Below are 13,318 nucleotides of genomic sequence, written 5' to 3' on the forward strand. Positions count from 1 at the left end.
TAATATAACAATACAAAAAATACATTGATTTACAAATACAAAATTAAAATTATCAGTATAAAATAAAAATATAGGAGGAGAAAGAGAAGGAAGAAGAAGTTGCCCTGGCCAGATCATATGTTTTAACAATTGAAATGATGTTTAAATAAAAAGGTCTTTACCTTACTGTTTCAATGTTTTATGCTATTTAAATTAAACTCTTCTTAGTTGTTTTTAGCTATTATATTTTATTGTATTTATATCTTTTGTAAACTGTCCAGAGAATTTCAGCTATGGGCGGTATAGAAATGTAATAAAATACATAAAAATAATAATAGCAGAAAGAAGCAGGAAACTTACATTGACCTTAAATACTAATCAGTTAATTTTGCCATAAGATTTCATGAACACTCTGGTATGGTTTGTTGCTGTTTTAATTTCTGTACCCATTTTTCTGCTCTCAAAAGCCTCCCAAAGCAGTTTTACAACCTGGATTAGTATTTCACTGTCAAAAAAAATCATAGAATTGTGGTGAACCTCTATTTAGGTGACACCACTTTTGGTTACATTTTTCAAGATCACCCCTGAATGTAGAAAAATAGCAGACCAGGGAGAAGCTGCTAAGATACCCTTTCCCCTAAAGCGAAATTAGGGTGTCTTCGGTGACCTGTTCAGTGGACTGGAGTCAGTTGATCATATTAGCCTTGTTAAAACTGCACTCCGCAGCTTGGGAGTGCTCCTCGATCCAGAGCTTTCGCTGGAAGCTCAGGTGACAGTGGTGGCGAGGAGCGCTTTCTTTCAGCTTCGGCTGATCCATCAGCTGCATCCCTACCTGAAGAACGACTGCCTGGCGACAGGACTCACACATTGGTAACTTCCTGACTAGACTTCTGTAACGCGCTCTACGTGGGGCTACCCTTGAAGACGGTCCGGATACTTCAATTGGTTCAAAATATTGCTGCCAGGCTGCTGACGGGGACTGGGCGTTATGTTCACATGACTCCAGTCCTCCGTCAGCTTCACTGGCTTCCCATTGAAGTCCGGGCCCAATTCAAGGTGTTGGTAATGACCTATAAAGCCCTAAACGGCTTGGGTCCTGGTTACCTGAAGGAGCGCTTACATCCTTATATGCCCAGCCGCCCCCTGAGATCGGCGGGAGAGGCCCTTCTCCGGGAACCCTCTGTGAAAGAAATTAGGAGGGTGGGCACTCGGAGGAGGGCTTTCTCTGCGGTGGCGCCCAATCTATGGAATGCGCTCCCCAGAGAGGTCCGCCTGGCACCGTTGTTATTTGCTTTTCGGCGCCAGGCCAAGACCTTTTTATTTAAACGTCATTTTAATTGTTGATGTTATTTATTGGTTTTTAACAATTTTGGCCAGGATGCCTCCGACTTTATATAATCGTATTAATGATATTTATTTATTTATGTTTGTAAGCCGCCCCGAGGCTTCGGTGAGTGGGGCAGCATATAAGTCTGCTAAACAAACAACCAAACTTCAGTGCAGGCGTTGGGGGTGCCCCGCTCGTGGCCAGTCATGCAACCCTGCAGCCTTCTGATCCCAACAGCCCCAGTAAAGTCTCAGTGATAAAAACTGGGCCCCTCAGCCCAGTTTAGAATGCAGCTCGAAACTGGGGTGCCCTTTGGTGTCCAGTAATCTGAACTGCAGTTTCCGGATCGATCCCAGTTAACACGCGGACAACCAAACGGCCGTACGCTTCCGATGTAGCGGGTTGGCTCTCAGAGGTGGGTCTATGGTGCCCTCCTGTGGCCACGACTGTGAATTGCGCCCTGCTGATCTCCAGGCCGGTAAAAACAATTGCGATGAATCTCGGCGCCCTGCAGTGGCCAAATCTATGTACTGCTTCCTACGCATCGCAATAGTCATGCTAAGACGGGTCCTCAAGCCTTTTGAATAGGGGGCCAGTTGAAAGGCTGCGGTGACTGTTGTGGGCCGGTGAGGCGGCATCGCTTGCTCGGAGATCTCCCAGCGAGTCCAAAGCCATCTCCATGCAAGCGAGCCGCCACCTCCTTGCCCACGCAGCGAGCATGTGTGCGGGCGGGAAACGGCAGCACGGGCCAGATGGATGGCCTTGGTGGGCCAGATCTGTCCTGCGGGCCATAGTTTGAGGACCCATGTCCTAAGATGATGCCTTGTCCCCGCTGCCCCCATCCATCCTTTCAAGAGAGGGAGAGAAGTGTTGCCCTCTCATCTGGATGACAGAAACGAGGCTTATTTGTTAGATATTCGTGCTACCCTGTGGCAACAGCCAGTTCCCTAGACTGCAGACTGGCCTCATCTGTCAAAAAGGGAAGCGAGAGCCACTGGCAGGCTGCAACCCCAGGGCAAACATCACAGCAAGACCAAATCCAACCGAACACCATACCGTGTTCAACAACAACGGGGAGATTCTTCATGTCGCCTGGGGAAAAAGAACCCCTTACCTATAAGAGCCTCAAAACTCAACATGTTTTGTTTTTGTTTTGTTCTACTTCCCCTTTCCTTTTGTTTCATGCCCTTTATATTGTAAGTCTGAGGTTGGAGGCTTTCTTGTTAATGTGCAGACTTCTCTGGGTAGGGTTAGAATAGTGCCAACAAATAAATCAGTCCCTCAAGGTGGCCATCAAAGGGAAGCCAATCTCAGCCATCGCTTGGTATTAACCAGACACTGATGACTTCTGCATTAGTGCGGTTCTTCATCCATTGCAGCTTTTCTTCCGAGCTCTGTGGGAACTATTCATGGTGAATAGTACGAAACTACCTGGGGGGGGGATGAAGCCATGGATCGATGCCATGAATAGCTCGTGTAAATAAAAGCTTCAGTGGATTCGAAGCCCCAATTGACCTCTGAGTTAACCAGGCTACCTTGCTTCTTTGCATCCACTAACCACTCTTTCCCCGCACGAGGCGGCTCCCTCGAGCTGCAATTGAGTACCGGAAGTCTTTCCAGGAAACGTTAGTGACTCTACCCTAAAACAGGCCCCGAGGGCTTCGTTGCGCCTGTGCTGCCCGCGCTAATGGACCTTCCCAGCATGCCTTGCCAGAGCGCCGTAAGTGAGGCGGAAGCACTATTGTCAGCGACGATGGCGCTAAGATGGCGCCTGCTGCTGTCCGCGCTGTGGGGGTTCATTGTTGCGCCTCATGGGTAAGTAGTCGCTTGGGGCGGGGGAGAAAACGAGGATGGTGGTGGTTTGGCAGGGTGGGTTCTCCTGTGAGGGAATAGAGCGCCTTCCCCCAACGGAGCCTCTGGAGATGCGTTTGGACTACATTTCCCATGATTCCTAGTAAGAGGCCACAATGCCGGGGCGAGATGGCAGGTTTAGTCCAAAATGAGTCTGGCAATAAGGCCCTTTAAAATGATTATTACTAGCCGTGTTTTTTTTTCTTTTTCAATCGCGCGGTCCTATTAATATCTGCTCAGAAGTCGAGTTGCAGTGGGGATTACTTCTGGGTAAATTAGCATAGGATTGGGCAGTTAGGCCTCCAGATCGGTTGCTGACTGGGGTATGCTGGGAGTTGTAGGCCTTTTTTTCTGTCTAAACTTGCAAAGGATTTCAATGTTAGTCTTTTAGTCTTATCCTGCTCTTCAGCCAAACACCACTCCTTAGGGTGGTTTGCAAATTAATAAAAAAGCCCCCCCTCAGGAATCCTCTCTATAAGACATGGCAAAAGGAAAAAGGGCTGGGGAGGGCAGAGGTTAAAAATTGCTCAAGCTCAGACACAATTTTGAGAATTGTACTACTGTTTGGGCATAAGAGCAGTTATGGTGGATTAGGCCAAGGGTCCGGTTTGTATAGTGGCTAAACAGCAGTACCAGCAAGACATGAGGGTAAAAGTACTCTTGTGCTCATGTTCCCCAGCAACTGATGTACCTAGGTATCCTGCTTCTAATACTGGAGTAGCCTAGAACCATCATGATTAGTATGTGCAGATAGCTTTCTACAGAAATACATCTAATCCCCTTTTAAACTGTCCAGACTAAGGACTACTAATGCAAATTTAGAAGCAGTAGTGGAAGTGAGTTCCGTAGTTTGACTGAGTCGTTGGATAAAGAAGCCCTTTCTTTTGTCCAGAATTTCCTACTATCACCGAAACAGTTTCATAGGATGACCGATGTGTGTCTATTTTCTCCACACCAGGCATAAATAGCACTCGTCTCTTGCTGCACATTAGATCCCTCATTTTACTTCAATTCCCCTTATTGCAGCTAATATTTTTGTGATCGTTAGTAGTAAGACTATCATCTGAGTGAGATGGTGTAAATTGGTGCCCTACAACAGCAGGGAGTAGGACCCAATGGCCTTCTTGGCCCCTTCCAAGTTTACTATTCTATGGTTCTAAGATTTGCAAAATAACAACAACAGCAGCACTAATACAGTTTTCTCTTTGGCTTGTAGGTTGGCTGAAGTAGCTCTGGAGAATGATGGAAAGAGCCCAGGTAGGAGGATGGTTCTGTTCGATTTTTTGGAGGGGTGGGGTGGGTTATGCTTTGGCTTTGAGCAGTTCTCCCTGGGTCGCCAGTGTGGGGAGAGATAAGCGATGCAGGTTCCAAACGGCTCCAGTGCTTTTCATGTGCTTTTGGCTTCTCACAGTGAGCTTGCCTGGTGCCACACCCTGTTGGCAGACTGGGGACTTTGTGGTGGCGGTCCAGTGCGCCCCTTGCACCAGTTTCCAGATGGTGAGTGACTCCTTTCCGCGGATGGCGGTGTGTTTCCGGAGATGCTGGGTGGAGGGCCGGTTGCCTCTCGCTGTTTGCAGGCCTTGGAAGTGCAGTCAAAGCGGGGTTCTCCACTCGTGGCATCAACCCCTCTTTACGTATTTCCAGCATTTTTAGTCTGCTTTTCAAAGGTGAATCATGGGGCACTCTGTGTCTTGAGACTTTTCATCTAGAAGGCACCACATAAAAGGAAAAGGATTTGGGTGGGAGGATGAAAAAAGCAAACACAGGCACCCGCTCTTAAGTTGCAAAGTTCTTACAGCTATCCCTCCATGCAAGGAAAGGCAAAAGGAACTTCTGGTAGGTTTCCCTTCTCTGCTTGGTGGAGGGGGCTACCTGGGTCTCCCTCAGGCATGCTGGGCTTCTAGAAAGCAGCCTCCCAGTTGGCTGATGGGTGAAGTTGGAGTCTGCCATCCAGGGAGCTTCCCCTTGGAGCAGCATTTTTCTTCCGGCCGGAAAGGGTGAAGCGAGTTCTCTGCAGCTGCTCTTTCTTTCTGCTGCTCTTTGGGGTGAGGACCTGTTACATCCGCACGAGAGTTGCTGTTTTGTCACCGTTGGCCGACATAGTGCAGGAAGCAGGGTCCCTTGACGGCTGCCCCGGAAGGTGCGATAGGTGCAGATGCTTCTGGCCAGGTTGCTCAGGGGGTCAGGGGTTCATCCCACCTGAGCTGCCAGGGCTGCACTGGCTGCCCAGTTGCTCTCAGGCCATCCTGGGCATGCATAGACAGGAAGAAGTCCGGCGACTCTCAGCATGCTGCAACCCGCTGGAAGGAAGGTCCCACAGCCCCCGCTGAGGCACGCTGGGAGTTGCCGGCCCTTTTTTCTGTCCAAATGCGCACAGAATCGCCCTGGAAGCGTTTCTTTTTTGCTCATCCATCAAGGCACAAGCAGCTTGGGACTTGGTTATCCGAGAGAAGGCCTTCTTCCCAGGAGCCCGTTTGTTCCTTGGGGCTGAGGCGCTGTCGGCAGTGCCGTGCACTCCCCGTGGTGGTCTGGAGCCGGACATTTAGTGTATTGGTGCCTCCCATATGCTCTTCCCCCAAAGGTGAGCTGATCCTGTTTGGATGCGTGCTGAGGACTCCCACCTTTATGCAGCCCCCCACTGCTCAGCTTAGCCCCGTGTCTTAAAAATCCATAGACGAAATAGATTCTTGACAGCTTTGGAATGTTTCCGTTCGTATGGCTCGTGCATGACAGTTTGAATACTGTCGGCGCTTCAAGACACAAAGTAAACAAGAATGAAGTGGATACGTCTTTGAAGGGCCCACCTTCTTTTGCTCCTCGGCCAGGTGTATCATCCAAGGATGGTGAAGAGGCGTGAGGGTGCAATCGTTAGGGGTGCTCCCCATGGCAGCTAATGTTGGACTTTGGAGAATGTTTACTATTGGTTTCTGATGGCGTGTTGTACAAGCAGAGCCATCGACACTGTCTTCTCCAGTTCAGTCTGTCCTGCACTGGCTATTCCGGTCTTTCGCACCCCTAACTGGAGATACTAAGTGCCCTTGAGATCTGAGGCAGAGGTCCTTCTTCAGAAGTCCTCCATGAAAGAGATTGGGAGGGTGGCTACCCGGAGCAGGGCCTTCTCTGCGGTGGCACCCTGATTGTGGAACACGCTCCCGAGAGAGGTTTTCCTGGTACCAACACTTTTTTCCTTTCGGCGCCAGGTGAAAGCCTTTTTATTTTCCCACTATTTTAACTGTTAATGGTCTTAATTGTGGTTTTATATTTATTGGATGCTGTGCTACATTCATTTATCTTGTTTTATTGCTGTTATTGTGAACCGTCTCACGATGTCGGTGATGGGACAGTATACAAAAGTTTAAAATAAATAAATACCAGATATTGAACCTGGCATCTCTTGTACACAAAGCATTCCCTGCACCACCGAGGGCAATGCTTTCTGCTCCAAACAATGTCAAACTCCCAGTCCTCATGATTCTCTTCCTGCTCAAAATAAAGTCAAGTTCCCAATCCACATGGTTTCATATTACAAGGCTGATTTAAACAGCACACAGGAAGCACTCGGTCTTGTCAACACTGATTGGCGGCATCTTTTGGCCCTAGACGGAGGTTGTTCCGGGGGGCTCTGCCGATCCGTGGCCCTCCCCTAGGAAGGATGGGTCCCCTTGCCCTGTTCATATGCACGGAGATTTTGCTTGTTGTTTTAATTTGAAAAGTGGTGCCCAACCTTTTCAATCAAACCATCTAACATTGCCAAAGCGGGCCTTCGAGCCGTACAGAAGAGGCCAGACTGGGCAGCAGCTGCTGGCCACCTGCTTTCCAACTGCAGGGCAAGCGTCACTTGTAAGTGATCAGGAAGGCGAAACCAAACGGCAGCGGCGTTCTAACAGCGGTGCGCTCTTTGCTGCAGAAAACGATGCCAGAGTGTGGCGCCACGGGCTTCATTGAGCAGATCGACTGCAGCGCTTCCAAGAAGGGTGAATTCAAGAGGTGGGTGCAACAGCCGGCCGCCCCCTTCCCTGCCACCCCAGTACCCTGCCATCGATGGGGGCAGGGGGAACTGTGGGGCGTTTGTCTTTTAAGCTGGCTCGGTCCTTTTGCAAAGCACAGCAGTGTGTTTGGCTGGGCCTGGCAGCAGGAGGTTGGCGGGGGGTCTCTCAGATCCAGCGCATGGCAGGACACGCGTTTCCCTTTGTACAACGGTGCGCTAATTCTGTGCAAGGGGGGCGAGGCTGGCTGTGTTGCGGGCAGATGAGAGCATGAGCTAGTCTCGCCTTAATGTTTTGCGACAGTCCTGTGGCACTGAGATACGGTTTCGGCAAGGGGCGGCATAGAAATGTTATAATAATAATAATAATAATAATAATAATAATACTTTTCATTTCCCCGGCTTAGCGGCACGGTGTCTGGGGTTCCGGCCAACCCCCCACGTCCTTCCCAGTTATTCCACTCCATGCCCTGCTTCGTTTTGCTCTCCCCGCCACCTGCCCATTATTCCATAATTACCAAGCATTCAAAGCCCTCCCCAGCCGGAAGGGGGTTTTTTTCCAGTGTGGGACGGACGGCATTGCTCCCTAACCCTTTGTTCCCTAAATCGGTCTATTTCTTTTACATCTGCTGAGGCATTCTTCTATCTTGTTTGGCTACCCAGCCAAACAGCCGCTGAGTCCGCCATGAGCAGATGTAGGATGAATGTTACAGGGCCTTTCTGGCCCTGACTTGCCTGCTCTGGACTGTGCTGCAGCTACATGCGAGTAGACCTCCGCCATTCGTGTCAGCCTCTGGAAACTGAGCTCACGGGAAGGCTGTGTCAGAACATCAGGACCCCCCTTCCCCCCCCGATTTATATCCTGCCTCTTTCCTACAAGGGGCTCGAGGCAGCTGACATCATTCTCCTCCTCCATCTTATCCCCACAACAACAACCCTGTGAGGTGGGTGGGGCTGAGAGTCTGTGACTGGCCCAAAGTCACCCGGTTGGCTCCATGGCCGAGCGGGGACTTGAACCCGGATCACCTGAGTCCCAGTCCCAGGCTCTTCACCACGACGCCACACTGGCTCTCGCCGTTCTCCTTGGCACGTCCTGTCACAACCTCTTCAGACACGGTTCGCTCTTGCACACCTGTGCCAGGTACGGTGCTGACATGGTCGTCTCTTTGCAGTTGCCGCTCGACAGCCATGGAGGCGCACCTCTTCTGGAAGTTTGAGGGCGCCATGCTGGGTGTGGCGGCTGTCTTCGCCCTCCTGGTGGTGTGTCGGCAGCGCATGCTGGACCGCAAGGCCCTGGAGAAAGTGCGCAAGCAGATCGAGTCCATCTAAGCAGCCCCACATCCTCCTTGGACTGTGAAGGAGACAGTGAGCACCGCACGTTTCTTGGAAAACGATCTTCTGAGCACTCCGCCTCCGGCCGCTAGGCAGTACTGCTCTCCGGCAGACCACACGAGGGACCGATGCCAGACCACGGACATCCGCGTCTCATACCCGGCTTTGGTTGACTGGTGGCAGAGGTGTGGCTGATTCTGGCTGCGCTCTGGCCAGTGTTAGACTCAAAGGAAACCTCGCCGCACCTTTAGTCATATCACTGCTGATTAAAAGAGTAACAGCCTCGCTGGACGCCTCTTCAGAGTCTCGCATCGAGGGAGGAAATTGATCCGAAGCTCTGATGGCACGACCCCTGAAGCTCGTCTCTCTTCCGAAAAACAGATCAGGTCGAAATGGGGCATACGGCTTTCTTCAGGCAGCGCTCCGTGACGTCTATTTATTTCCTTGACTTTAAAACATCCTGCCCTGAGACTTTGTGCAGAGCATGGCTCTGATTAAAATGGTTCCCGTCGGAGCTAGAGGCTTTTTGCATGCTTGTGCCTCTCAGCATGTGTGCCCAGGATGATGGGAGCTGGACGGTGCCGGTCCAGTTAGCCAAAGGCGGAAAAAGCAGAGAGAGACCGTAGGGTTCAAAATAAGACGCAGGAACTGGGTTGGAGCCTCTGAGGAAAGCGGGAACCTTCAGGGCAGTTGGTCTCCTGTCATTGCTGAGCCTCACTGTGCTTAACGGTGATAAAGGGAGTTAGGGATTCGGAATTCCATTCTAGGAATTAGGGGCTTCCTGGCCCACGTGCCGCTGGGTTCGGCTGCGCTTATTTGGTAGAGGAGGTGGTTCGAAACCAGCACCGTTCCCGCTTCGGATGGAGCATCTACCGGAAGCCAGAGTGGCTGGGGAGAATCTGCAGTGGGTTTACTAAGCCCTCCTCAGCGGAAACAGGTGACAGGGTTTACCGGCACTGGCTGGAAGCAGATGGGCAAGTTCCCAAAGGATACCTTTAGGGCACTCGGTGTCGTTAAATTTTTTGCCTGGGATGCTTGAGACGGAGGGAGCACAAGAGCAGGCATGTCGAGAGGGACCAAAGTCCAGTGTTGATTGCGTGGAGGTAGACTGCCTCTGGCCTCGGAGGCTTTGTTCCAAACAAATGTAAGAGCCCTGCTGGATCAGGTCTGTCTCATCCGGCACGGAGCTGCGGCAGTGGCTGATCAGAAGCCCTCGTGGGAAGCCCGCTCACATTCTTTGTGCAAAAACGCCCTCAGGGCCACTGAGATGACGGAATGGTGTGGACCCCCTCCCCCGGCCCGGCTGCGCCTCTGCGGTCCCCCCTGCTGGTTCAGCATGGAAGACAATTGCGAAATGCAGTGGGGGTGAAGCCACGGTCTTTCTGGCTCCCCCCGTGTGCTTTCTTAAGCCCTTGTGACTCTGCATGGATTGCCAAATTCCCATTGGCGTGTCCTGGGGGAAAGAGTTCATCTGCCCTACTGTGACCCCCTCCCTTTACCCTAAAAGATCACCCTCCACCTGTAGGAAAAAAGCACTCTGCACATGCTCAAAAGCTCTCTTTTATTCCTGCTGAGGCCTGGTTCCAGTGAGCTCATACCTTTCCCCAGGTCGGCCCCGGCCCACCTCCTTGAGGCCGAGGCGTTGCAACACAGCAGAAAGCGGGAGGTCGCCGGGGGGGGGGGGGGGGGAGGGGGGGCGGGGGGGGGGGGGGGGGGAAAGCAGAGCGGGGGGGGGGGGGCAGCGCAGCTCCCCGGTCCAGGTTCACAAGCACTTGAGGAAGAAAGCGTTGCAGGCGGACCCGCGGGGGCAGTCGCAGAGCTTGCCGATCCGGGCGCCCTTCCTGACTGCGCAGGCGTCGCCGAAGGAGCACTGCGAGAGGAGAGGAGGCGGCACGTTAGTTCCCTGTCCGGCGCGTTTCTCCCTGGGAACAGTCCCCTGCTGGCGGCTGGGTAGGGCGGATAATGGTTAGAGCAGGGGCGGAGCCACCTCACGTGGTGCTGACTGGGTCTGAGAGGCCACGGAAGCCCAGCAAGGGGTGGAGGGGCATGGATGCCCCACCTCTGGCTGCCAGCAGGGGGCACCCCAATCCTCCGGGACACTTTGGCCCTGCAGGGCTCTCCAGAAGGCCCCGCCCCTTTCCTTGGCCCCGCCTTCAGCCCCCACCAGCCATTCCTGCGGCGGTTTTCCGAGTGGGGTCTCGTTTCCTCCTCCTGTGAAAGGCTGAGCTGGGTGAGTGGCGGGGAAGGGGAGATCTGCTGGCCTTTTGGCCCCTCCCCTTTTAGCCCTCGGCCCCTCCCACTGCTGGAGGCAGCGCCCGAGAGCTCCTCCCACATGGAGGGCAGCCCTGGGGAGATCCAGTGCCTTGGACCCAGGGCCACCTGCCCTGCTTCTCGGTGCCCTGAAGGTGGCGCAGTTCCGCCCCCTACAGTTCGAGGCGGGTATTGCAGGGCGTTACCCCCAGTTCCGTACGCTGAAGGATTTCTGAGATCATCCCAAGATCATGACTGTCTGCAGCTTTTGGCACTTTGAGTGGTTTAGCCCTGTCCCCCCAGGCCTTCTGGCCGTGTCGAAATACAATTCCCATCAGCCCCAGCCAGCATGGCCCGTAGCTGGAGAGCTGGGGTTGTAGTCAGAACGCTCGGTTGGGGAAGGCTCTTGGCTGCATCAGCACTTGTGGAAGGGATGACAACGGCTCGGCTCGGCTCGGCAATCTTTTTGGGGGCTCTGCCATTTGTTCCCACAGTCCAGCATTCCAAGCTACACTGCCTCGGAGCACGGAGGCTCGCTGCCAGTGTCTCTGTGCCCAGGGCCCATGGCTGCCGGGCCGTGTTTGCAAAAGTGGAACCCACCTTGGAGGGCAGAGAGGCTCGGCTCCCTTGTGCGGTTGTGCTCGGCCGTCCATGCTGAAAAACCATCCCGCCCTCCCCCCCCCGCCGCCCCAGCAAGCCCCATACCTTGGGGACTTGGTTAAACTTCTTCTCCCAGGTAGAGACCTTCTTGTGCTGCAGCTTCTCTAGGACCTCCTGGAGTTCATCCAGCTGGAAGAGGAGAAATGGGGAAATGAGGGAGGCAGAGCTGAGGGGGCGACCTGCGTTCTGCCAGCTGAACTAGACGGCTGAGCTTGGAGCAGGCAGAACTGCAGAAGCGAGTCTGTCTGTCTTCAGGACGAGAGGTCTTTTAAAGGCAGGCTTTCTCCTTCTCCAAACAGCGCAGGATCGGGGCTTCCCTGGTGGAAGCTGCCAGGGTTGATGGCAAAATCTACCAGCTTCCTCAGCTTCCCTCTTTCAATACTCCCGGGAAGCCCTCAAGCAGGTCGTGAGTACGGCCGCTCCCTCCTGCAGCTGTCCCCGCCAGTGACGGGGGTTCACAAGGTAGACTGCGTCTTGATGGTGAGGTTCTACAAAGCCGCTGTGAGGAGCAGAGGTGAAATCTGCCACTGGCAGATAGTTGGCAGTTGGACTCCTTCTGGAGTTCCAAGGCTCAAGGTGCAGCATCTCCCGATCTTACCAAAAACCCAGCAGAACAACTGCCTGTTCTGAGATCCCAGGGACTGGCCGCACCTCCAAGCACACTATCCATCTGCCACCCTCAGCCTCTGGACAGGTCAGACTTCATGAGCTGAAGGACCAAGTGCCCGGAATGAAGGGAGGGACGTGGCGTGCTTCCTCCTCTCCCCACGGCATGCATCCCGGGTTTCCCCAACCACACACCCTCCAGATCTTCCAGGTGACAGTTTCCAGGGCTCCTGGCCATTGGCCACTCAGGTGGGGCTCATGGGAGCTGAGGAGCACCAGCTTGTGGGGGGATGCTGGGGATGGAGGTAGCTCAGCAGCGAGCCCCGACTTCGCCGGAAGGTTGCGGCTTTCGTTCCCTCTCGCATCTCCAGGTAGGGCTGGAGAACGGATCCGGCCCCAGACCCCGGGAAGCAGCTGTCGCCGATCAGGGTGGGCAAGGCGAGTGGGGCTGAAGCCTGATCTGGATTCTTGCCTTGCCAAGCAGCCCCCCACCCCCCACGCCTGCTCTTTGCCATGCGCCCCGTTCAGCCCGGTTCACCTTCTGCATGCTCCGCGGGCGCCCGTGGATGCAGCCGTGGGGCATTTGGGGGCATTGCGCCCCTCTGCCCCACGAGTGCCGGAACTGGCTGCCTCGTGCCCCCCGGGGCGCTCTCGGTGCTTCTGCCCCCCCCCCCCCAGTTAACCTACCCCGTGGCCGCCAAGGAGGCTCTGGGCGGGCACCCGCACACCCGCGTCACTCACCAGCTCCTTCTCGTAGGAGTGCTTGAAGGAGAATTCCTGGGGTGCCCGGCCGGCGGCGGCAGCGGTGCCTCTCTGTGCCTCCAGCACGAGGCAGAGCAGGAGCACCGTGGCGCCCAAGTGGCCCCAGTCCATGGTGGCCGCGACCCGAGCAAGCGAGCTGGGTGAGAGCTGTCCCCGGTGCTGGCGCCCGATCGCTCCTTGGAGAGGCGCCCCCCCCCCCCCGGCTCACACAGGCTGCAGAGGGGAGCGGTGGGGGCAGCCGGGAAGGGGCACCCCAGCCCTGGTTCCTTGCAGACGCGTGCCCACCCGGCACGGGGAGCATGGAGCGCCGGCAGAGGTGCGCAGAGCCAGCCCGAAGTTTGGGCGCAGAGTGGCGCCGGCAGTGTCTGGCGGGAGGGGCGGGGGCTTCGGAGGGGCTGCCGCTGGGATCTGTGTGAGCGGCTTGCTCCACAGTGGCGGAGTGGCAGGCGGGGGGACTGAGCGCACCACGGTGCGCGCGAGGGCGGGAGCCATCACTCTGGACGAGGCCCAGCCCCCCACTCGCCGTGGGCAACACATGCCGGGAATTAGCTCACCGCTTGTCCAAT

At 54.4% G+C, this 13,318-nt stretch overlaps 3 protein-coding genes across 9 annotated transcripts in view; 2 read left to right on the plus strand and 1 right to left on the minus strand.

Moving 5' to 3' along the window:
- The window catches only part of JTB (jumping translocation breakpoint), a 9,771-nt gene extending 783 nt beyond the window's left edge, over positions 1-8,988 (plus strand). The window contains exons 1-5 of one of the 2 annotated variants that reach the window (XM_044448449.1): positions 2,994-3,121; positions 4,374-4,414; positions 4,569-4,654; positions 7,065-7,144; positions 8,315-8,988. In XM_044448449.1, coding sequence (XP_044304384.1) covers positions 2,994-3,121; positions 4,374-4,414; positions 4,569-4,654; positions 7,065-7,144; positions 8,315-8,471 — 492 coding nt within the window. In that variant the 3' untranslated portion in view covers positions 8,472-8,988. Of the gene's footprint in view, positions 1-2,993; positions 3,122-4,373; positions 4,415-4,568; positions 4,655-7,064; positions 7,145-8,314 lie in introns of those variants that run through there. The other variant, XM_044448450.1, reaches the window with a different exon arrangement.
- SLC39A1 (solute carrier family 39 member 1) overlaps positions 3,103-13,318 on the plus strand; it is a 40,130-nt gene continuing 29,914 nt past the window's right edge. For 2 of the 6 annotated variants that reach the window (XM_044448433.1, XM_044448438.1), the window contains exon 1: positions 9,053-9,411. The gene's annotated coding sequence lies outside the window, so the exon portion shown is untranslated. Of the gene's footprint in view, positions 3,122-4,373; positions 4,415-4,585; positions 4,655-7,070; positions 7,145-9,052; positions 9,412-13,318 lie in introns of those variants that run through there. The other 4 variants (XM_044448432.1, XM_044448430.1, XM_044448431.1 and 1 more) reach the window with 4 other exon arrangements.
- LOC123032507 (cocaine- and amphetamine-regulated transcript protein-like) lies at positions 10,231-12,863 on the minus strand. The gene is made up of 3 exons (XM_044448402.1): positions 12,732-12,863; positions 11,430-11,513; positions 10,231-10,344 (listed from the first exon to the last, which is right to left on the minus strand). Exons 1-3 carry the CDS (start codon positions 12,861-12,863, stop codon positions 10,237-10,239), a joined length of 324 nt encoding a protein of 107 aa, XP_044304337.1. The 3' UTR covers positions 10,231-10,236.

Source organism: Varanus komodoensis, unplaced genomic scaffold (genome assembly GCF_004798865.1).
Source record: "Varanus komodoensis strain SLA01 unplaced genomic scaffold, ASM479886v1 scaffold55, whole genome shotgun sequence".
In the NCBI taxonomy this organism is placed as follows: domain Eukaryota; kingdom Metazoa; phylum Chordata; class Lepidosauria; order Squamata; family Varanidae; genus Varanus; species Varanus komodoensis.

Bases quoted from the DNA above. Each gene is read 5' to 3' on its own strand.
- LOC123032507 (XM_044448402.1), bottom strand. From the start codon at position 12,863: ATGGACTGGGGCCACTTGGGCGCCACGGTGCTCCTGCTCTGCCTCGTG. The intron at 11,514-12,731 runs GTGAGTGACGCG...CTCCTCTTCCAG, and splicing joins ACTCCTACGAGAAGGAGCTG to CTGGATGAACTCCAGGAGGT. The intron at 10,345-11,429 runs GTATGGGGCTTG...CTCCTCTCGCAG, and splicing joins AGTTTAACCAAGTCCCCAAG to TGCTCCTTCGGCGACGCCTG.